This window comes from Centroberyx gerrardi, chromosome 9 (assembly GCF_048128805.1).
Source record: "Centroberyx gerrardi isolate f3 chromosome 9, fCenGer3.hap1.cur.20231027, whole genome shotgun sequence".
NCBI classification, from domain to species: domain Eukaryota; kingdom Metazoa; phylum Chordata; class Actinopteri; order Beryciformes; family Berycidae; genus Centroberyx; species Centroberyx gerrardi.
The window spans coordinates 13,909,962-13,934,728 of NC_136005.1; the positions used below are offsets into that span (position 1 = coordinate 13,909,962).

At 45.7% G+C, this 24,767-nt stretch overlaps 2 protein-coding genes across 2 annotated transcripts in view; one reads left to right on the top strand and one right to left on the bottom strand.

Moving 5' to 3' along the window:
- LOC139929162 (uncharacterized) overlaps positions 1 to 24,767 on the top strand; it is a 383,413-nt gene that overhangs the window by 237,653 nt on the left and 120,993 nt on the right. The window lies entirely within an intron of this gene.
- Positions 5,571 to 22,596, bottom strand: zbtb7a (zinc finger and BTB domain containing 7a). The gene is made up of 5 exons (XM_078285444.1): positions 22,506 to 22,596; positions 15,763 to 15,963; positions 11,586 to 12,149; positions 9,843 to 10,795; positions 5,571 to 7,610 (listed from the first exon to the last, which is right to left on the bottom strand). Exons 2-5 carry the CDS (start codon positions 15,793 to 15,795, stop codon positions 7,175 to 7,177), a joined length of 1,986 nt encoding a protein of 661 aa, XP_078141570.1. The 5' UTR covers positions 15,796 to 15,963; positions 22,506 to 22,596; the 3' UTR covers positions 5,571 to 7,174.

Genomic DNA, 24,767 nt, shown 5'->3' on the forward strand with positions numbered 1-24,767 from the left:
TTTACTTACTATAGACAGGGCGTTATTGCAGACAAAGACAGATTCTGCAGTGGATACAACACTGCATGTTTAACATTCAGCACAGCTAGCCTTCTCAGAAAGCTTTGCAACTGTTATATAGGTTTCTTTACAAGAAAAGAACTCTCCCAAAATGAGATCAAATGACCTTTCTCCCAACAAGATCTGAGATAGTAAGCAGAGAGCGGGTAGGGGGAGACCCGTCCTGTACCCCCCAATGTGTGAATATGCAATAAAGCTGCATATAATAGGTACGGTGGTAGTATAACAGAGATGTGTTTGTTTGTGTCCAGATGGGGCGGCAGCGTTAACCACCTTCAATCCAAATACCAAATATTCAAGTTTTTCTTTTTTTTTTTCATTTTCATCATATTGTTATATTTTTGCATTTAAATAATCATCTGTAATGCGAAAAACAAAACATCAACAAGAACAACAAAATAATAACAATAGTGATAACCATAAAACAACAGCACACAAAATTCTGGATGGCCTTTTCGCAAAGTGCTTTGTTACAATCGCAGAAGCTGAAAACAGGCAGTTGGACAGCGAAACACTGGGGGCCTTGCGGACTGTCTGTCTATATGTATATCTGTCTCATACAGGCTGGAGGGATAGGGAGGAGAGACAGACTGACTGAAACAGCCAACTGTAAAATGTTGACCATTTCCCTCCTGCTGTCTCAAACTCTCCTACCTTGCACCTGCCAAGACTCCAAAGTGGGAATCACAGTATGAAGTTATGGAATGTATCCTAAATTGGTTGGGTGACTGCAAACTGAAACTGTCTCTTCCCCCTATCTCATCCAACCCCCTTCTCCCTCCTTTCTCTCCTGATAGATTCCCCTGCTGCGGGTGTATGATCTTTGATCAAAGGCCAGTCAGCAGCAGAGATGTAGACTCTAGGTCCGGAGAGAGGGAGAGCGATGGAAGAAGAAAGTAAGAGAACATACACCCTCCTGTGCTTTTCCCACCCCATCTACTTTCAGAAATGTTACAGCCTGACTAATAAGACTGAATCCCCAGTGCTTCCCTTCCCTCCGACAAACAATCACTGGATCAATATTAGATGGAGTAATAGGCTGGTCACAGTCGCTTTACAATGAGGGAATTGCTCCTGCTTTTATCTTTCTGGGAACCATTATGTTAAATATTGGTATGAACACGAAAGGCAAAGACAGAGAAGTAACTCGGAGGGTGATTAGACATACCATAAACTGAGCAGACACTGAAATCCAATGCATAGCAGTGTATTTTCCACCTGAGAAGTACTTACATAGACACAAAAGAGATAAAGCAACATTCTCCATGTTGCAATTCCCCAATGTGAGATCTGTGATGACCTCCTTTGCATTTCAATGCTTGTCATATTTGTCGCCATGCAATTCCTACCAGTCATATAATACAACAAGCTGAGAGGACCGAAGACTGAAGCATTGCTCAGCAAAGCATCCATCACCTAGGCTCCCTCACCTCGTCCCTGAAAACAACTCCAGCATGTACGCATCCAGCCTCCCCCTCCCACCCCAATCCTAATCCTCCTGCCTTTATGCCAACCTTTGCATCCTAAGAGACTGAGAAAGACTCCAAGTGCAAACTGTCCCCACTGGGCTGAGAGCAGCCAACAGACAGCAGCCTGCCTCTCTGAAGGACCCAAGGCTGTCTGTGCGAGTGCCAGAGCCACGCTGCGCATGGTGCTGTACTGCATATGCCACACTCAGCTTGCTGTGCATCAAGAGCCTGATGGAAAATACGAAAATTCAGGTGTGCAGCAAAATGACGAAGCAAAGCAAATAGTTCCCCCCCCCCCCCCATCTTCTGCTACCGCGATCACCGTAATAACTGTCACCCTGTCCTGCTTCTTCTGATTATTTCATACAGTTATCATTGTTATCATAGTTGTTGGTCGTCTTTGTTTCGTGGCCTTCTCAGATAGTTTCACCCCCAATTCTTCATAACAAAAAAACATCAAGGTCAATTTGGGAAAAACACTAGCCATGAAGTTTTAAGACCGTCTCAGTGTAGCCTGTGTCAGAGTAACCTTGTCTGGGGCTGAGGCTGGGGAGACACCAGTTATGGAGCCATAGGGGCTTCGAGACACAGCTCTGAACTAGTCGCTGCACATTGAGACATCATCTCAATAGTATTACAAATTCATTCAAGTAAAGCTTGAACAACTGACTGATCAATTCCAGGTGTATTTTAAGAAAATCAGTTCAAACCGGACAGAGTTGAGTATCAAGCCAATCGACTTTTGCAATTTGATCTCAACATGCGGGCTGAAATGAAGCATTTAAAGTGTCCTACGAGGAAAAAAGAGAAGTTGCGAGTGTTGTCAGTCTCTGTCCACTTAAGGCACATTTTGGCCCTTTATGTTGTGTTTCCACCTGGTGGGAGTGAGCCTCAGCCCCAGACTGCAACTGTCTGGAACCATAAAAATAACAAGCTTAGTCCTCAGACAAGGCCACAAAGTCCCAGAGAACATTCTACATGTACAACAATGTCCGCTTGGATTAGGGGAAATTTAAATTCAGTTCAATCTTTTCAGAAATACATTGAAATGACTCAAGTCAGTGATGATCAAAATGACAGAGAAGAACAATCTTTTTCAAATATTCATCAACTGACTAAACATGAGAACCGTGTTTAATAACAAAAATCCAATTTCTAAATTGAAAGAATTCAAATGGAATTTAATTCATATTATTGTTAGTGTCCACCTGAATACATCTCAACCATCAGATCAGGACAAACTCAGTGTTCAGAATGTTTCGGAGAGGCCTTGCTACCTTCTAAAGGCATAAGTATTGCAACTATAGCCTACATGTTTGGAACATTTATTAATCGGAAGAGCAAATGTGAGATTTGCCATTGTCACGCTGTTTTTAGTTTCACCAAAAGTTACATCCAAAATCTCTTTTTAAGAGCCTTCAGATTTGACATTGAAATTCCATTAATCCAACACAAAATTGGTAGCTTAAAATGTGCAATGACTTGAATGCAAGTCATTTTTTTCTCCTTTGGTATTTGTTGTTGTTGGACGTTTGTATATTTCTTACTCTACTGTACATGATTATTTCTGTTGAGGGGTTGGATGGACTCTTTATGAGACCATTGAGTATATAACACACTGCTCTGTGCTCATGGAAACTCGCAGGCCTTTCTGAGGTCTCCTGCCCTTCTCCCATAAGCAGGACAAGGACATTTAACATTAGTGCAAACTCTTGCTGTCTCAGCTAAAGCACTATTTCCAGTGCTATCAGGCTTTATATCCATAACCCCACCCAAATACCCCTTACCCCACCTCTTAGTTACCCCACCCTCCTGGCACCGCAACCCAAAACCATGATCCCAACCCACACACACACACGCACGCACACACACACACACACGCACAGCCATGTAAAATTGTTAGAAAAAAAATAGCTGTAGCACAACACCTTTTTTTTTAAGAAAAACTTGAGCAAAGACAGACAAAGAAATAAAACTATTACATCCTTAAAATTCTGATTCTATAGTCCACGAGGAAAAAAAGAGCGAGAGAAAGTGAACTCAAGTATCTGTATGATTCCACACACATTTCTGCATATGTATTCAAGAGGAGGGCATCTGTGTGTGGCTTGGTCAGAGAGTCCCAGTCTGGATAAATTACAGACATACCTTCAATATCTTTAGCCTACAATAGACATTAAGATTGAGGGCAAAACTTGAGGATTTTCTTCTAAATAAGACACAGGAAACTTTGGTTAATCAACAAACAAGAGAGACATAAGACTTAAGGGAAATATTAAGGTCCAAGAAACATAAGTTTGGGATGGCTCATAGGTCTCAACAGATTACGTTACAATCCTGACACACCGAGACAAAATGGGTTTCAGCAGTCCATACCAAGTACCACAATGCACAAAGGTCACACTGGACCAACAGTTCCTCTCACCTTTAGTATTTGTCCATATACAAGACCAGGTAGACCATTAGCTTACATTGGTCTACTTGTGGGAGTCAAACTGTGCAATAATGAACCCAATCTTTAATGTAATGGAGGAGCCAAAATAGAAACGAAAGCCCTTGAGACTTAACCAACCCCTGGCAATGATGAACAACGGTAAATCAAGAGTTATGCAAATATGCACTAAGAGAGCCATAAAGTAAATAAGCAACTGTCCAACGTGTTGTTTCAGAATATAATATTTTTGCTTCTGTGGTACTGCGGACCTATTATCACTGTGGTCTTGTTCCTCTGAAAACATGTGTAGTTATGAGAGTGGCTGGTGAACAGATGGGGTAGACACAAAGTTTGTTTATCCAAGCTTGTCCTGAGACCCTCCAGCCTGCCAGCCAGCGATGCATGCATGCCTGTGCACATGCATGCAAAAATGCATGCATACATGCACACACACCAATACACACACAGTGCCCTCTCTTCTTTGCCCATCTCCTCCTTCTATCCCCTTGCTCTGCATTAAGACATATAGACAACTCACTAGATTTTTTTTTTTTACCAACTAACTTCAAGTGCAATCAGTTACATGGGTTAATTTTGTCTTTTTAAGCAATTTTTAAGGTCACGAAACCCAACATGTTCGTTTCTGAACCCACCTGGCTTCTCTTTTAGAGATCTGAACTCGTATACGTTTCTGTTTTTGATTTTTGGCAGCTTGTCGTCAAAACCTGAACAAAACCAGTGAAGGAGCTCCACTTCACCACCTGGGACAGGAGAAGGGATTGATCTCATTTGCAACTGGTTTGTTTCAAAGTACCCGTTTCGTTGACAAAAGTGCCCTTCTCAGTAACAAAGTGCATTCAGAACCTGCTTCTTTCCAATTAAGGTGCAAAGGACTGATACTCAAACTACAGCACTGCTGCAGAGATGATAGGGGAACTCCAAGCCACCAGCATGTCCTCTCTTTCACTCAAAAGCTCAATGTACTAGTTTGGGGGAAAAACATTGGATTTGGACTACAATAACACAACTTGGATACATTAAGACTAACAAATCCAGATGCATGGAGTCACTGACAATATTCAAACAGATTTGTCAGCTCTGGTGTTTTCTCCTTCTCTACTGGATGCCTGGACCCAGTGAGTGTGTGTGTGTGTGTGTGTGTGTGTGTGTGAGAAAGTGCATTGGGCTGGCAGTTCAGGGTGCATGTTTGAACAGGCTGCGGCTGACTCACATGGTGATGATGTGGCCAGAGGGACCCTGGCTGCCACGCACACATATACACACACGCACACACACGCACACACATACACTCACACAGACATACATGTAAACACACTCACACACACATACACTAAACTGCCAGCACCAGGCATCCTACCCACAGTAACACCAGGCTCTAATATAATAATATCCCCTCCAGGCTGGTTTGGGGGCATTAGAGGACTACAGAGGGAGAGAGAGGGAGAGAAAAGGCCTGATTTGATCCCCTCCTGCCTGGAAACGTGGCTGTGCTGGGGGAGATTATTTTTTGGAATGCAACAGACATTGTGAGATCCCCCTCCCCTTCCCTTGCTTCCCCTCCCCTCCCCCATCAACCAGCTGCAGCTGTGCTCTTATTTGGCCTCCCAACTTGGACAGGTATTTATTGCTCTCTTCATCATACAGGTTGCCTCATGGTTTCATGGTCCCTAGGGCAAAAAGATTGGAATAAGCATGATACATAAACCTCCTCTCATTCTCTCCCCAACACCAGCCAACTTCCTTTAAATATACCTCTCTCGCTCTGTTGGATATCTTTAGTAAAGCTGTGCAAACATAGAAAAAGGTGCTCATCTCTTCTTCCTACTCTTGTCATTCTCTCATTCGGGCTCCCTGCCATTCCTTTAACCTGCTGTTGGTTAAATGCTACCCGCGCCTTGTCACACAAGGACAGATTCCGAAAAACTGCACAAAGTTAAGCACATTCATTCATCCGATCTCCTCATCCTTTGGGCAGGAACTATACATGTCAAGTGTTAAGTTTAGGACCAATGGGTGACTCAATTAATTATTTTCTTTTCATCGAACATTCATACAGTTTGTTTCGTTCACCCACGAGCTTCACTCTGTGAGAAATATGACATCAAGCCTAAGAGGAAAAACCCGATTGGTAAGTATACCTCAGCATTAAGAAGGGACCAATGTCATATCACCACCTGCTGTATATACATGTATACAATTATAAAGTGTCAAGTACCCGAAGCAGTCAACTCAAAAAGGAACAAACAACAATGACAAAAAAAATTAAGACAAATCAAAAGGGAAAACAGAAATGCTGAAAATGCAGGGTTGTGAGGGATAAGAGGCAACGTAGTCAAGCCAACAGATATATTGACGATGGTAGTGCTTTAAAAACACAGACCCTCCTCCCCTCATCTTCCCTTAGTCCTGCATTGGAAGAGCCCCCAATAATGTGGATTCGACTCAACATGATTTTTTTTTTTCAATAAGACAAACCATAGATTCTTAAAATGCGTTTTATAGAGTAAGTAACACTTCAATCAAACCCTTGTCAGATTCTTTCTGGAGCATTTAGAGAAAAAACTGTTGCATCAAAATTGTGGTGAGTTTTTCTTGCATATGCCGTAGTGTGGCAATGTTGTTTCTATGGTAACTGTACATTTCAGACCTGCAAAAGAATAGAAAAAGGGTTGTTTTCACTTGGAGGATTTGTCCTCGCTTCACCCGTACAGCAGCCAGAAGGTGCTTGACAGACACCTTGCTTAGAGCTTGAAGGCTGTGAGGACAAAACCAATAAAAATCTAAATCAACTGCATAGTTGCTCAGAGTTTCTCTGTATCTATCATACATTTTGCCTAAGCACATATGCCAATGTATAAAACCCCTAAGATCATGAAGAAAGAAATGACCCAGAAAGTGGACGTCATGGGTGTGTGATTTGAAGCGTTCTTTGCTCTTTAACAGATAAACCGACTCAAGTGCTTGCATGTCTACTCCATTTCCTAAAGCAAAAGGAGAAAGAAACATAAAGATTAGATTTTTGTGACACCCTGATTTGGTTTATAGAGGAATAGTTAGTTGTTGTGTTGTTTTTTTTTTTTTTTTAAAGTTTGCCTTTGCGTGTTTTTTCTCCTCTCTGTTCAGTGGCCCGTCTCACAGGCGGTGCAGAGTGACTATGGCGTCCAGCAGTGTCCTTGTCGCCCCTGGAGTCTCAGGGCCCTGCCTCCACTGCTCTCTCCTGTGGCTGAGGACTGTGTGCGTGGGCTCCGGCAGCCCCCTCCATCTCCGCTGCTGAGGTTGCCTCCGAGCGCCGCCGCCCCCTGATGCCGCGAGGCCCGGGGCCTGTGCCGGCCCCGGGGCCCAGCAGACCCAGGGGGGCCTCCAGGAGCCCGGGCTCCCGCACCCGAGGCTTTCGGCCTCGACGGGAGGGGATGCCGTTACATCCGTCCTTCTTGAGGTGGCGGTGCAGGTGATCTGAGCGCACAAAAGTCTTAAAGCAGCTGGAGCACTGGTAGGGGCGCAGGCCGGTGTGAACGCGCATGTGGTTCTTCAGGTCGTAGTTGTGAGCGAAGGCGGCCCCACACTGCGTACACAGGTAAGGCTTCTCTCCTGTATGCTTCCGCATGTGAACCTTGAGCTTGTCCTGCCTGGGAGGGAGAAAAGTAAACAAGATCAAATCGAGATACATACAAAAGAAATTCAAATACACTGGAGGATCAGCTCATACCTGTTTGATTGCATTCAGTATAAACACACAGCACACTTTAGGGTTGCTTTTCTGCCTTAGCTACTCATCAGGCTGTGTAGTATCATGTACAAACTACATAATTCAAAATATATGATTCATTTTTATGTGCATGTGCCTCAGCATTATATAGGCTTTGGTTAATTATATCTCCTGTTAAACTGTACTGTACTACCACTGCCATCTTTTGGATCCCTTCCAATGGGATTATTCTATGATGGCAGCCAGGCCAACTGGGGATAAGCCATAAACTTTACATCTTTATCTATGTAATTTCACACAACAGCACATTTGTGGACTGACAAGAAAGCTCAATGTTCACTGTGTCATTTGGCTTTTTTTTTATTGCTGTTTCTGCTTTTCTTTGAAGACAGCTACTAAGACTGTTGAGTCAAAAATGTTTATAATTGACAGTTTCCAAAGTGAATAGTAAATGAAAACTTGAATGGATTCTGAAACAGAAAATTTCCAAAACACAATGTATCCATTTTGAAAATCATTACCTGATGTTTATCATTCAGTAGCTCTAAATATAGATGAGACTGTAAAAACGTTATCAATTTGGCAACCAAGGACTTAGGTCACCCAGTATCCTGAAAAACTCTAATTCTAATTTTGTGTTATCAATCAGTTTGTAAGAATAGGTGTCACATTCAAACACAGAAACCAGTTGATTTGATTTGATTCTGATTTCGGAATGAAACTCTTCAAAATACCTTTTTATACATTTTAGCCTAATATTCAATAGTTCCACAACAACTACACTCTGCACACTTTTTTCTACTTCTGCACTGTACAGCACCCACTCAACTTTATCAGGCTGCCCTGGTCTTCGCCTGACAGGTCTCCCTCCCTCCTTGAGCCCTTACTATCTCCCTACTCTAGCTCTTAAATCCTCTAGCCCTTCAGCACCCAGGGCAGAGGGCACCTAAACAAACTAGCGTGGTTAAGACAACTCAATTCAAACACACAGGCACAGACACACACACAGACACGCCATCTAAGTGGATTAGTTCTCATACAGCAAACAAATAAACACACATTACAGCCCTTATAGCTCTGCACAAACTGTGACAAAATTCAAAAAATTAACAGCACACTAAGAGACATGTAGGTAGGTAGAAACAAACACATGCATACATGCACATACACACACACAGGCCAAAGCATTGGAACAAAGTGGCACACTGACAGAGGTGAATTATTTAAAGGACAGGAGTGATTTATTACAGTGCGAGGCACACTCTTAACCCTGATCAAACAGGATTAAGATTACAATACCCCCTTCCCACTGCTGGCCGCATTTAGCCAGAAGGCAAATTTAGATTGGTCTTCCCTACCTGCCCTGCCAGCTAATGCAAAGGGTCTACGTATTTCTAGTCTACTGCATCTATTTCCAACGCAAGTCCACTGATTAATTCATTAAAGGAATGGTTTCGAGGAAGAGGCAGTACTCTTAAATACGGGGAAAGCATGTGCACTCCAAGTGCCTTGGTCCAGACTAGCCACATTCATCTGAGCAGCACATGGCAGATTTCATTAGAGAGGTAAGGGAGTGATAGAGAGAGAGGAGGGGCTGGGGTAACTGTTCTGCCGTGGGCAATAATCAACATAACCAGAGATCACAAGTTCAAATTACTGCATTGGCACAGATAGGGCACCATTCAGGGCCTGTAATCCCCCTCTGTATCAGAACACTGCACTTTATAGCAGCCCTCCACTAGATAACGCTACCATGGCACAGCCCTCTTTTATAGGACCCCTATGTTAAAATTCCAGGACTTTGCTATGGAGGCTGTCACAATAAAACAGACCTTTATGACCACCTGAACCCATCAGAGGTGGAATATTCAACGTGTCCATTTTGATTAGCATTTGGCTACAGTGCGGCATTGGAAACAATGACTCAGATAGCAGAATAATGAAAAAACACAGCTATTGGTTGGGGATACTGAATCAATCAATGATCGCGTTACCTTACTGCTACCTTAATGCTAAGCTAAGTTGGTTAGTGCTAATACGTCTGTCCTTGGCTTTGTGGTGACTCCCATTGCTGGGTTGTTTGTGAACGGGGCCAAGTCCAAGACTATTAGTCCATGTGACAAGGGGTGGTCAGTTCATTAATTGGGCTTACCTGGTAAAGCGCACTTTGCAGATGGCGCATTCATAGGGTTTCTCTCCCGTGTGCGTTCGGATGTGGCGGGGTAGCTTGCCTGCTCCCTGAATGACCTTGGAGCATATGGGGCACTTCTGGAAGGCCTTAGAGCGCATCTTCCTCTCTCCTCCACCTCCTCCTCCTCCTCCACCCCCACCGCCTCGCTCTCCACTGCCACCCCTCTCTCCTCCTCCTCCCCCTCTTTCTTGGCCCGTGCTGCCCCGCGATAACCAGAGGGACGGCACTCCCTGTGTCACCGCGGCAGAAGCTGCGTCCTCAGGCTGCGTGCTGTTAAAATAATTCAAGTAAAATTCCATGTCGGGGTCGTCCCCCTCCCCCTGTTCCTCCCCGGTCACCGCACGCTCCTTCTGCCTCTCGATGGAGTCCATCATCTGCTGCAGGAGGGCACTGGCTGAACCCCTCTCCCTCTCCCTCTCCCTCTCCCTCTCCATCGCCTCCCTACCCCCCTCCTCCCCTTCTGTCTCCTGCCCCGGCCTGGACTCAGCGGGGAGGTAGAAGTGCCCGTTCTGGGATGGAGGGTAGTAAGATGACCCCAGGCTTCCTCCGTTCCCCCGCGGCCAGTCTCTTGTTTCACCCTGCACTGCCTCCCCCTCCTCCTCCTCTTCTTCATCCTCCTCCTCTTCCTCTGGCTCCTGTGTGGGGGCCTGGGCCAAGGCGAGGGCCAGGGGCGAGTAGTACTCGTTGGGGCCACCAGGGGCCCCATTGCTGCGGGGCCCCCCATTGCCGTGGTTAAAGTGCAGGTGTGTGGGCACGTCCCTGAGCTCCGGCGTGCTGCAGCTGCTGCTCCAGTGCGCCCCTCTCTGGAAGTACTCCAGGTACTCCCGGGCCCGCAGCCGATTCCCCTGCTCCCCGCCTCCTCTGCCCTTCCCCTCCTCCTCATCCTCATCTTCATCTCTTCGCTCACTGCCCGCCTAGTGAGAGAAGATGAGGGACAGAGACAGTGAGCGAAGGAAAGGGAAAGAAAGCCAGTGGAAGAAAGAGAACAGAGACAAAAACAGAGAGTGATAAAGTCACAAAAAGAAGCCAAAAGTGCATAATTAACACCATCCACCATCCCAAAGTATTCATATCCAAATCACATTCTATAAAGGCACATCAGCTACAATGAAGGGTGACGAGGGAAACTTAATCTATAAAGGTAATGGCTATCACATAACCAATCCATCTGACATGCTTTGTATCATGTGAATGTTGAAGCGTAGCTGTGATATGCTACGTCGGTAGTCTGCTGTGTGTGAAAGAGCTTGCTGTCCCTCCACACACACTATTGGCTCAGCATGAGTAAGTGTTGAAGTAACCCCAAGGCTGTGGGCGTGTGTTTGGCACAGTGAGAGAGAGACTAATAAAGGCCATGATGTAAGCCTGACTATGCTGACTATTTAATGAAGGGGATGGTATGATGACCAGAGGCCTCGTTGCCTAAGTGGCTGAACCAGGGGAACTAGATTTGGATTGAGTCGTTCCGGTGGGAAAGCTTTTTGGTTTCTAGCAAAGATAGATCTGCAACAACAGATACTTCTCAACATCACTGTGCTGTACCACAGATGGTCTGTACTGTAAATTGATTGAACAATGAATGATAAACGCTTTAAATGGCTTGATTGTGGTGTCACCAAGTCATAAAGGCAGAGCTGATCAACTCTCATCTCAAAGCTTAAATTTGACTTTAACACGCTACTCCTAGTTCTATAATGGTAGTACCGGCGGGGAGAGCACTTTGGTGTCCAGCAGGTGCGTACAGACGTCCTGGACAGGTGGGATTTCCAGCAGGCGGGCGGCAGCAAGGATGTCAGCCACGCTGCTGTGGCTGACTGTCAACGTGGCTGTGTAGGCAAAGTCCAGCAACGCTCCCAGCGCCTCCGCCGCCACAAAGTCGATGGCATAGACGTTCTGTTGGTCAGCGGCGGCCCCCGAAGTGAAGAGCTTGTGGAAGTAGGAGCTGCAGGAGGCCAGGACGGATCGGTGAGCCGGGAACTCGCGGTCCTGGGTGACCAGCAACACGTCGCACAACAGACCGCTCAGCCGCTGCTTGTTGAGGCTGCCCAGGATGTCGGCGCTGTGCTCGGGGAAAGGGATCCCCACGGGGCCTTCCTCCGCCTCCCCGGCCCCTCCTCTCCCTCCTCCACCCCCGCCGCCCGCCGTCCCCCTGAGCCGCCTGCCGCCCCTCCCGCCGGCTCCTGACGACATCTTCCACCAGCCTGCCGCCGAGCCGCCTAGCACAGCCGCCACCCGCGTATCCGTCCTGCCGTCTGTCCGTCTGCCTGTCTGAGGGAGGAAGTGTGGGACGGGAGGATGAGACAGAGGGGGAAGGAGAAAGAAGAGAACTATAGATCAGTTCACAGTTCATGACATTCTTTATGTGGATAAAGAAAGAGAGAGAGAGGAATATTGATTAATTGATTCACCGCAGTCAGAAATATACACAAGACAGTTTCAGAGAACTCACGACACACAAAAGCAAAAGTGCATGAAGGGCACAGAAGAAAATTAACAAACTCTTGGGTGCCATGGGTCAGTGCACAGTTCGTGACATACATGTTCATGACCTTATTCTGAGTCAACTGCATGCTGACCCCCAGACATAGCCACTCATTAAAATCTAAGAGGATTCACTCAAGGCTAGTCATCTTTACCCAGGAATATCTTGGCAATGCAAAACTTTGTTCTCTGCAGATTTTTCACACTAACACATCAATGTTCATGCAAGTGTGTGTTTTTATACCCGTGACATCCATAACAAAATCCTACATCTTGTCTTGCTTACACCCAATAATGCCAAATTAAAATTAAGAATTGTGCTCTCTTTGTCTGCCTGACCTGAAGCTCTACTTTCCAGTACATGCTTTACTTTTACCACATATATCAAATGCCCTAAACAATCTTTCTGGTTAAGGAGCAGCTCAGATAAAGAGCTCGGAAGATTGTGGTAGCAGAAACAACCTATTCTTCCAAAACTTCCAGCACCTAACTCCTCCTCAACGGGCCCAAGAGCCCAGACAAGTATCTCAAGTAACTGGAAAGAAGCCATATTGTAACACCATAGTATTGCACACCACAACTGCTTGACATTGATTTTACAGCAAAACTATTGGCACAACAAGTGTATTTACAGATTTACTAGAAAACAATAAGTGTGACAGTGTGTGATATATTATGTATGGCAACGGTCTCTAATGGTGTTGAATGAATTGTCGCTCACAACAGTTTCGGATGCATTTGGCCTGTGCCTGCTGAAACACCATGAGTGGCTGAGTGACTGAGTGAAGATGTGTGTGTGTGCAGGTGCAGGTGGCTGCGTGCCTGTTCCTGCATGCACTCATACATGTATGGGTGTGTGTGTGTGTGTGTGTGTGTGTACATGTGTGTGCACGCCTGCAAGAGCCCAAGTAAGAGGTCATGGAGGACAGATAGAGAGAGGGCAGTGGGGATCAGAGTGCATGCTGGGAGCTGGGCTGTGCAGCTTGTGCACTCCGTGTCAGTCGAAAGCCGGGGAGGGGAGAGAGGGAGGAGGAGAAGGAGGAGGAGGAGGGGGGGCTGCCAGATACAGCAGACCCTGTGGAAAAACCCCACAGGAGGAGGAAGAGGACACGCAACAAGCTGCGAGGGAACAGTATTAAAAAGGGAGGTTGTCAATCCGGTCTGAGCTGGTTACCCCACCCTGTACTGTGTGCCAAGTTTCAGGAAAGGCTGTCCCCTCGCTCACGTGTGGGGGGAGATTAAAATGATCGACTGAAGCCTGCGCAGGGGGAGGGGGGTTTCGGCAGGACAAGCCATCCTCGATTTGTCCATTTACACACACACACACAGACACACACACATACAAACACACGCGCAAACACACACAAGCAAACGCATACTGTAACATCCCACAGGCATCAATAGAAAGCATACTTTGACGCATGCAAAACACATAGACACACACAGAGACACACACAGACAGACACACACACACACACACACAGAGGACAGCCATCCCCCACCCCCCCTCCCTCCATCTGCCAGGGAGACCCAGCAGGGGGTGAAGCCGGGGGGGGATTACTCTCTATAAGAGCAATGCATTCAAATGACATTCCTTCAGATCAGCCCTCCTGGTATGTACACTACGCCACGCTACACACTCCCAAACCTGCCCAACCTGGCTGCCTCTCCTCTCCTCTCCTCTCCTCTCCTCTCCCTCTCCCTACCTGTTGTGTTCACCTCACCTCTCCTCTGCTCTCCTCTGCTCTATTTTGTTCTGCTCTCCCACATCCACTCCCCTGTCAAAGCAACGCCTCTCCCTCTCCACACCTAGAGATCTGGCAACATGTCAGCTCTGCCCACAGGTCAGAGTTAGGTAAGGCTCTCAAAAAAGCCCTCTCTGGAGAGGCAGGCAGCAGCGGAGAGCAGACGTTTGTCTTTTCTCACTTCATCTCCTCTTTTATATTCATCTTTACTAATTCAGCAGAGACAAATCTGTAGCCAAATCTGTAGCCAACTTATCATGATCCTTTAAATGGGTCGGTAATTGTTTACATTTAACTGTATCAATCAATCAATCAATCAATCAATCAATCAATCAATCGAGACTAATGCACACCAAAACAACCAAAAACCCCAAAAAGTTAGTTGAATAAGACAACAATAAAAGATGGGTAGTTAAGATAATAAAAGATAAATAATAAAAAATAATACAAGCAATAAAAATAACAATAAAAATAAAATTATAAAATACTACACAAAATAAATTGATTATAGTAAAACAGTAAAATGTTAATAAAATAAAATAGAATAAAATAAATAATAATGATCAACAGTAAAATGTTGATAAAACAAAATAGAATAAAATAAATAATAATGATAATAAATAAAATAAAATAAATATAAATACTAAAACCATAAAATTATAAAACACTACATAACAGCCAGACTGAATAGATGGGTTTTTAGTTTACGTTTAAAAATATCAATATTTTCAGCTCAGATCCTCTGGAAGGCTGTTCCAGTGGGCAAAACATTATAATAAAGATATTGAAAGAACATTCAAATTATGTGCATTCAAATAACAGATCATATTTTAGAGTACTGTTTGTGCTTGATTCATGGTAGAATGTCTACGGCCCACCGTTGCCCTTGCTCTCCTTATCTCCTTATGTCTCCCTTAACCCTATTCAGTTTTGACAGGCAGTCGGCCACAAAGCCTCCGCAAACACTACCATTGTCTTTCACAGAGCACTGATGAAAATGGCCCCGTCTGACATGGCATGGGCAAATTTTATTATCCAACCCCTCATTTGAATACGCTGAGGGAGGGGAGGGAGGCTAAGACAAAGAGAGAGGGCATGGGAGGGAGAGCGAGAGAGTGAGGGGATAGAGATAGAGAGAGAGAGAGGGGGAGAGAGAGAGAGAGAGAGAGAGAGAGAGAGAGAGAGGGAGAGAGGGAAGGGGAGAGAGGACAGAGTGAGATGGAGATGGAAGAAAGAGCTAGAGAAAGGGCAACCACATGGCTACCGGTCATGTCCTTCACAGGTGGAAATAGATCTCTGTGAGCCCATCCAGACTCGAGCCAACCTGCTTTTCTCTCTCACACACACGTACACGTACACACACACAAACACCCACGCTCAAGCAGCACCTGCACTAGACCAGGCTTTGCTGCAACCTTGCGTACACGTTATCCCCAGAACATACACGGCTGACCCTGGGTCACGGCTTTGTGGGGTAAAGAAGCTGAGCTGAGAGGAGATAAAACACACACACACACACACACACACACACACACACACACAAACTCGATCCAGTGCCAACGAAGCATGGAGGGAGTGCTCTGCATGCAGGAGCCACCTGTCCCTGAATAACCCACAAAGAGCAGTAAGAAAGAGGAAACACGCTGCAAACAAACCTGATCCTGACACCTCCTCATGGCTTGAAACATTCCTTATCACTAATTCATGTCTGTGGGTGACAAGGCCCGCAGCCGGGCATAGAGCAGAGCAGAGCAGAGCAGAGCAGAGCGGAGCGGAGCGGCGGCTGTCCGTGTCTCTGACGGCCCACTTCCAGGGATGGTCCTCCTCTCGCTGCCCGGGCCGTGAGCACCCTGGCCCTGTTTTGCAAGTCAAACAACCGCTTTAAAACAGAACCCACCCGTCCCATCCCCATCTCATCGTTACCTTCACCCCTTCCCACCCCCACCACACACACACACACACACACACACACACACACACACACACACACACACACACACACACACAGCATGAGCAGATATCAAGATTAAACTTCAGGGGCGAGACAACCAACTCCTATAAAGCAGAGAGTTAAATTTAGTTTCAGTTTTGTTGTTCCTTCAGTACCATGTTCAACCCAGGGCAATCCTCACACCCAGTCCTTTTGTCATTCACTGACAAATCCATTAATATGAGGCTGTGGTTGCAGTTAGTAAAAGTGGTTGTGTGCTGCCTGATATGTATCTACGGTAGGACTGAAGAGTTTCCAGTCTCAAAGTATCTCTGTCTTTGGCTGACACATACCATTCATTCCTAAAATACAACGGAAAAAACAGTTAACCCTGTGCAACCTCAGATGTTTCTTAGATAGAAAAGAATGAAAGTCGAAGCAGTGTCTTGTTTTTTTTTACTGGTGCTATTTATGAGAAGTACACAACCAATGTTTTGATGCTTTACTGAGCAGAACCTGAGAAAAAAAAAAATGAAAAAGAAAAATACTGTCAGGCCATTGTCAGGTCCTGTATGTAATACTTCCATTTTTGGGAACTTTTTGGTTTGACTGCACTTCTTGCTCTGCTTCATTTATCCAACACCTGCAGTTACTAGTTACTTAAAAAAAAAGGAAAAGAAAAAGTTTGGCATGCAAAATGTGATCGCCTAATAAAAATAATGCACCAGTCAACACTACTGAGCCGCCCAAGTTTAAGAGGAAACAATCAGAGCAAACATAACTGAATCACCAATCCCTTTATCTGAACCCATAAATGTTAATGCAGCACAGATGGGACACTTTCAAGCAGTGAAATACAAGGCCAAGTTATTGAACAGTACAAGTGTTAATTCAATAACAAAGACCTTGTGAATGGTTAATGACTTTTTGCATTTACAAGCAAACTATTAAATCAGGTTACTTCCATTTTTACTTAGGTGAAAACACATAAGAAATGTGCCATTTAGTCCACAAGTGTTATTCAATATCAGAATAATCCCATACATTTCAACCAGCATGGGTGTTTGTGTTAGGATTACAACAGAAATACAACATCAAAGCCAAGTGTCAGAATACTGAGGAATACATTAGACAGACAAGCCAGAAGAAGAAGTTGGCCAGCCCTTTCCTCTCCTCTCTGCTCCCATCATGCCTTTCTTTCCATTTCTCTTCCCTCTCCTCATTTCACTGACTGCCTACGCCGACTGGCCTCTGTAGCAGCCGCCCTGCCCCGGCCCGCCCCGCTGCAAAGAAAGGGAATCACTACACACGGGTCAAAAAGGTTCAAGGTCGGACCGAGAGGATATTGCAAGATAATCGGAAACGGTATGGAGAGGGGGGTGGCCAGTTCCAAGGAAATGGGGATTTTGAGCGAGGGCCCCGGCCAAGTGACTCACTGCTGCCAGTGCTGGAAGGAAACCCGATTGGTCGTATTGGGAGTGAAGCAGGAAGAGGGTAAGCGACTGATAAAACTGAAGTTGTGAGGGCTGGTGCAGGCCTGACTGCTTCGCTCGAAACTAACCAGGAAGCCTGGCCAAAACTCAGACACAATGCCAGTGAAAAGGTGGTGGGCGAGGCAGAGTGTAAAACAAACTAGCAAGCTCACTCATAACCCCAGAGTGAGTGTATGGCGGCGCAGGAATCCAGCTCAGATGTCAATGATAAACTCAGACACCTCTCCCTCACTTACCTAGTGTAACCTTCATCAATAAGGGAAAACTTAACCACCCTCAAGTTGGTCAATAAAAGTTTCATGTGAGGAAGTTAGCAGGGGTTTTTATGATGTCCTTACAAAGGTCTAAGTTTTGCATCAGCAGTGACATTACCAGAGAGCAAAGGGACCAGTGAAGTGAAATCAGTAACCAGAAACTCTATGCTCTTAACACCTTATTGTCCTAAAACTGTCTGGATTTTGTTTTCTTGTTCCAGTGCTAGAGTTCCCAGTCGGAGCCACTGCTGTAGCCAGACTGGCATGTGTAGTTAAACAATATGAGAACAGTGTGGGCAGCATTCATTTTTAAACGCATTATCAAATGAAAGTGTTTAATTGCATAATGCTTTCCATTTTTCAAAAATGGATAACATTATGTTGTTGTGAATGTGAAATTTCGAAATAGTACATGTTTACACCCACCAAAATGTATTTTGTAATTAAAGGTCTTCAAATCACTAATAACTTAAAAAAAAATAATTATAAACCACGGTAACTTTTACTTTCATGGCAGCAATGATTTTGTCAGAGTAGGCGTCACCTTTTTCAAATGTTAGATATTTCAGTTTGGAATGAAAGTCATAAGTCATCAGTGCTATGAGAAGCCCTTTGAAACATGTTTTGGGTTAGTGGCCTTCTTCAGACTACAGTGTAATACAACCACAGCCACGGTCTGAGGTTCCTTCCAGCCTGAGTAACATGCTCTCACACTGCCGTGCTGCCAACCAGGAAGTGTAACAAAATCTAACACGTGGCTTCAAAAACAGCCCTACTCTCCCCAGCGCAGCGGCGTCCAGCAGAACCCAAGCTGGCCAGTCGCTCGGTCCGCAGGTCCAATGTGCCCCGGCTGCACCATTCTGTGCGTGCGCAGCCCGACGGGGAAAGAGGACTTCCTGTGAGTCTGTGGCAGGCGTGTAACAGAACCCGCTCTGTTATCAGATGACCAGCTCTCTGCTCTCTCTCTCTCTCTCAGTCCCCACTCTGTCTGACCCTCCCTCTCTCTCCCTCCCTCTCTCTCTCTCTCTCTCTCTCTTCCTCTCATCTGTCCCTCTCATCTCATCATCGCTCCATCTCTGTCTCAGACACTGCGCTGCACGGTGCCCACCACATCACCCACTTCCCCTTTCCATTGCTGAGGAGGCGAAGCGCAGACCCACCCGCCCTCCGCTATCTCGCCTTCTTTTTATGCAACCCACCCATCTTCTCTCCTATTTCATGTCAAACCGATTCACCAAATCAACACGCTGATAGTGACAGATTAGCCACATTATATCCTTCCTGATGTGATCTCTGTACACAAACAAAATAATTAATATCAGTATGTTAAATAGAGTTATTGCTTAAGGCAGACTATAGGCTTCATCTAGAACCATCTTTGAAATGTCAAAAAAATCCCGAATTAACAACATATCACCAAAAGACAACATCACCAAACTCCCGAGAAACAAATGTAAGAGCGTAAAAAATTCAAGTCTAACTTTACCCCCACTCAGAAAAACATCCCAGCATCTCCCTCTCTCACTCTAATTTGATCAGGTTGTGTTGGCCTCTCCATAATAAACGTCCCAGAAGAGAACAGAAGAAGCCCCTTCACTCCCCCTAGACTTCAGCACAACAACAGAAAAACAACAGAGAGGGGTCTGTCTGTCTGCCTTGCCAGGCTGGAAGCTGTGGTATACGGAGCAGCTGACCAGGGGAACCAAACTCAAGGGGAAGTGAAGCTGACATTCTCTGAGGAACAGGCTGATGGTAAGTATCCAAGCTGTAGAAAATGTTGTGACTTATACGGCTGAACACTCAAGACGGCATAGAACCGATGCTGCTTGGTTTGAAATACCAAAAAAAAAAATGCGGGTTTGATTCCACCATATAGACCATAATACACCATTTTGACCACATAAACAAAACTTTGAACAAATATAGTGATTGTTACATGAAGTGTATTGTATACAACCAACATTTTGCCCTAAAATAAAGCCTCAAACTGCCACGGCGACATCACGCAACCTGTCTTCTCAGTCAGTCTAAACCTGCTAGTTTCAGGCCATAGTGGTGCAGGCACAAACATACAGGAATATCAAACTGTATTCAGCCTCACCGCCAAATTGATGGGTGGTGTCTTGGACCAGCCCACAGCCACTGAAGTCCCCTGCAATTCCCCTGGAGTCTATTGTTGGTAACACACACAGACTCACAAACGCACGCACGCACACAAACACACACATGCTCGCACACACAAACACACATAGCGTCCTAGTTTAACCTCTTGCTGGAATTTACTTGAACTAAAAGTATACAGTCACTTTTCCTCCGCAGCGGTACTTAGGAAGTGGCATCGAGGGTAGCATCAGGACGTAAACATTAAAGGTTTTCTGTGACATTGAACAGAATGAAAAATGTTGTCAGCCCTGGCTGCTGCTGCCTTCTGAGAAGCATTCCAAACACTTTCCCAGCATTTGGGCGTCTTCCTCTTCATCTACTGTGCTCGTCTTGTGCCCTCTCCATGCCCACACACTTAAAAACGGGTTCAACAAGTATGGGATGCCAAAAAATATGCATCTGGTTATCAAGCAATGCAGTCAGGGTTCCTGTGAAGTCTTCAAACCAACCACAAGCAAGCAGTACATGACAGTCAAGATTAGAATCTGCTTTTAACAAAATGCTGGTGAGGAGGGGGAAGGGGGGTGACTGGAAGAAAAAGATGTCATGAGATTGACTATGGTGTGAGTAGCTGAAGAGAAAAACTGAAATCCATCAACAAATGCATAAGTGCCCACGCATAATGACCAAAGTTTCCAGAGCTCGTCTTTTTTTTTTTTTTGTTCTATGGATTTAGTTGTGGCGGCTTACTCTACCAACGAGGTCCAGTTTCCACGAGAGGTGCCACATATTCTCCCCTTCTGTGAGAGCCACAGATTTCACTCACAGACATTTCTTACATAAACTATTACTGAGAACACCTCGCCTCTAGTCTGCCAGCTATCAGCACGGTCCTCTCCACTGCCGTCTATCAAACACTGGACGCGGTGGCTTTAGTGGAATTACTCTAACCCCTCTAAAGAAGCAACAATAAAGGATGTGCAAATCTCTCCATCTTTTTACTCCCCTAATAACAGCAGCAGTGCCATCTAATCGCAGCAGTACCATCTCCCGATGACAGCGTTAAAAACAATACTGTGCCTTAATAAGCTAACAATAACACAGATACAAAATCAGTCCAGGAATAACATGGTTAAAAAAGTTAGCCTATGTGAATAAAAACTTTGAGACAATAACCGTTTCCCTGCGCTGTATTCTGTGCAGCACCTTACTCTCAGCACTGACCTATTTGCCATTCCCTCCTTTATCTGCAAGTGGGTCAAGAACTCTGAACTCTATCAAGCCCCATCTCTCTCCCTTTCACGCACAATACACTATGGTATTTATTTCCTCAGCTCGCCTCTCTTCTCTTCTCTGTCACAGTATAAAGACACTGTGTCTGTGTCTCTCTCTCTCTGTGTGTGTGTGTGTGTGTGTGTGTGTGTGTGTGTATCTTTGGAGTGCTTACCAAATAGGCAGAAATGTTCCCCAGGCCCTATCTGCCTCCCCTGCCTGCCGGCCTGCTCTGCTGCCTCCGTCTCTGGGCAGGGCTAGAGCTTTACCAGACAGGAAACTTGCGAGTGGCCCTAGTCATACAGGCAAGCCCTTGCCTGATCCCACACAAGCAGACACCTACCACCCCCCCTCTATTTTCAGCCCACAACTCGGCTTCGCTTCCCCGCTCTCATTGGCTTGACAGCTGCTCAGTCACCACACCTCCTTGCCGGGATAGGCTGGCGGCTGTTCCCTTTCCTGTATGGCCAAGGGCAAGGCACTCTGGGATATAGAGTCCTGAAATCCTATTTGACCTGCTTTGCAGCCCCTGCTGTGGACTACGAGTCCCAGCTCTCTCTGCCCTCACCACCCCCACTATCTCCAAGCCTGTTCTAACGTAAGCACTCAGGGCTGAATTATACACTACAGTATGTTGCTAGCAGGCTGCCAGGTATTAAAAGTACAGACCAGCCATCAAACAGGGCCGTGCTTCGTACGAAAAAAACCTCTCAGCCACAACTGTCACAGCAATAACCAAACATTAGAGGTGGATTCAATCATACAGTCTCACTCTAGTGACATTTCAGAGACACTTAAAACTCCTGACCTAAATTAAGACTTATTCCTATTCTGTTAAATTCCAAACTACAGGAACAGTCTAATGTAACTACAATATGCCCAGCGCACACAACACAGCATTCGCCCCGCAACGAGCGTTTAAATTGACACTGTCCCGAAAAGTTGTTGCTATTGCTTGTACCTTGTCCAATAGAATTATTTTTGGTTCCTCCTTCCTCTCGTTCAATACCCCCCACCCTCTCTCGAGAGCCCCCATCCCCCTCCTCCTCTAAGTGCTTCCACCTGCCTGAAAAGTTAATGCCTTGAACACATCCAATAAAGTTTATCTCAGGAATCCCCAGAGGTAAAAAGCAGTACAGAGGAAGTACTTTAGGAGGATAAAAAAAGGAACCTTGACTAGGGACTACTGCTGCGACCCACCTCTCCTCCCCGGCCAACCCCCCCACCCTGCTCTCCTTTCTGTCCCCCTCCCTCATTCCTTTCTCTCCTCTCCTCCTCTGCCTGCTCCCCTCTGGTCGACAGGCCCGGGGCAGACAGCGGGGGGTAGCGGGGTGCCTTTAGCTCACCTGCGATGGCCGTGGTGGTGCTTGTTGTGGGTTAGCTCAGCCCTCTCCTCTCCTCCTCTCCGGAGCTCTCTCTCTCCCTCTAACTGTCGTGCAGCTCAAAGCCCCGTATGCGCTAACCAAGCAGCAGCAGATCAACTCAATTCCCTTCCTGGTTTCTGGAGGGCAAAGAGGTCCCTCCCTTTCTCTCTCTCTCTCTCTCACTCTCTCTCTCCCTCTCTCTTAAAGAAACAGCATTCCCCCTCCGTCTCCTCTCCCTCCTCCCTCTGCGAAGCAAAAGTAAAGTGGAAATTTCTTTGCGCTCAAAAGTGGACAGTTGTCAAAGTAATAAACATAATCAGGGACGACACAAATCATTAACCCGTGACTTCCCGCTCCTTGAGTTTACAATAAATGTCGGCGAGTGTTTCCTTTTCTCGCCACTCAAGTGAATTGGGCACGGTTAAATTAACTTGTAACTCTTTTCTCACCCGCCTCATCTCTCACTACTCTCTCCTTTTCTCTGTGAGCAGCAGAGTCGCACCCACCCATCCTATTGCCTGAGGTCATGGTGTCCCACCCCAAAAACAAGCCTTGGCACATTCCAGCACACACAGTAGGGGCTGCCAGCAACCCCCTCGATACACAGGCTCCGTACATAATACCTGCCAGGCTCCTACAGGTGAGGCATCAGGGAAGACATTACTAAGTAGGAAAGTGTCTTATCCACTGCGCTGCATGGGAATGACAAATTCCCATGTGTAAATTTACAGCTCATGCACTTGATGTTGCGCCATTTCCAACCGCCCACCCACACACCCCCTCAGTCGGTCCTAAGCCAGCCATTGTGCTGTGGGACGGGGCAAGATGTAAACCAACAATTCTGTCATACCTGCAATCTGACAGCCGTCCCAGCACACCTGAGGAAGCACTTTAAGCCTATAGGAGTGCGGCGGGACGTACCTTAAACAATGCTGTCACCCCGCCCACGTGAAGAGTCGCCTTTTGCCTCCAGTCTCACAGGAAGTTGCTGTGTCCCAAAGTGCAGCAGGGCTTGACACCGGCACTGAGGACATCACCATGCAAGAGACTCAAGGGGCTGAACGGCAGGGAGAGGCAGTGACACACCCCCTGCCTAGAGGGCGCTGTTCAACACTACTGCTGCAACAACACTACAGCAGGTGGTTAAAGCGCCCAAACTTGAGGAATGCACGTGAAATGGCAATATTTGGACGTTTTGTGTCATCACGTGCCATAATTTGAAACGCCAAGAGCAGAGGATGTAGGTGATGAAGTCCTTACGGAAATGAAAATACCATACACTTTCACAGAAATACACAATACTTACACAAGTTCTCCTTCATTCAGTCTCGCAATAATTACACACCCTCGAAATTGGTTGTTTTCAGCCCATAGCAGTCTGAGATGATGTCAGCCATTTTTATGGCAATGTCGCCTTTCAGTCCAATATAAACTGGTCCTCCCCCACCCCAGACACCCCGCATCAAATCTGCGTTTGCCATTACTGTCTGACTGATGGTTTTGATTAAATCTAGACAAAAAAACAGGAGGCACTTGACATGAATCCCAGGACACAGACTTAGCAACATGGTCTACCGACAGAGGCTGCTACATGAAATTAAGTGTTTCAAGAAGGCTGTTAATTTTAAGATCTAGCAGAAGTGTGGAAATCTGGCTATGGCTGATAAAGGCTGTTTGCCCTGGAGTGGGCAGTGATAAAGTGATAAAAGCCCCACCACATCGGTATAATTTTAGAGGTGGACCCGAATGGTTTTAACATACCAGAGTTTCCCCGAAATTTGACTTTTCCCCGACACTGGACTTGTCATCTCTCGGTCAACAACCACGTGACGCGCAAATTTAGCCACCTACCGTCTGAAAAACTTCTTTGAAAAACAAGAATATTTCCTTCTAAGATGCTATTAATCACCATAATATGGCTGAAATTATTACTGAGATGGCGCTCTTTCAATAAAATCACTGATTATTATTATTATTTTTTTTTTGGTAACACGGTAGTTGGGTAAAATCACTAACATGGTCGTTAAGGATGGCACTAAACTGATGCTGGGAATATTATACCGCCCGGGAAGGAATTAAACTACACATCCTTTTTTTTTTTGCTTCAAATTTTGTGTAAAGTGCAATCTACTAGGAGTAACATTTCTGTTATGTGTAGTCTGTGTGATTTGTTATTTTTAACCATTTATTTATCCATAAACCAGAGATAATAAGATGACAGTGAATCTTCTATCAACTGCTGTC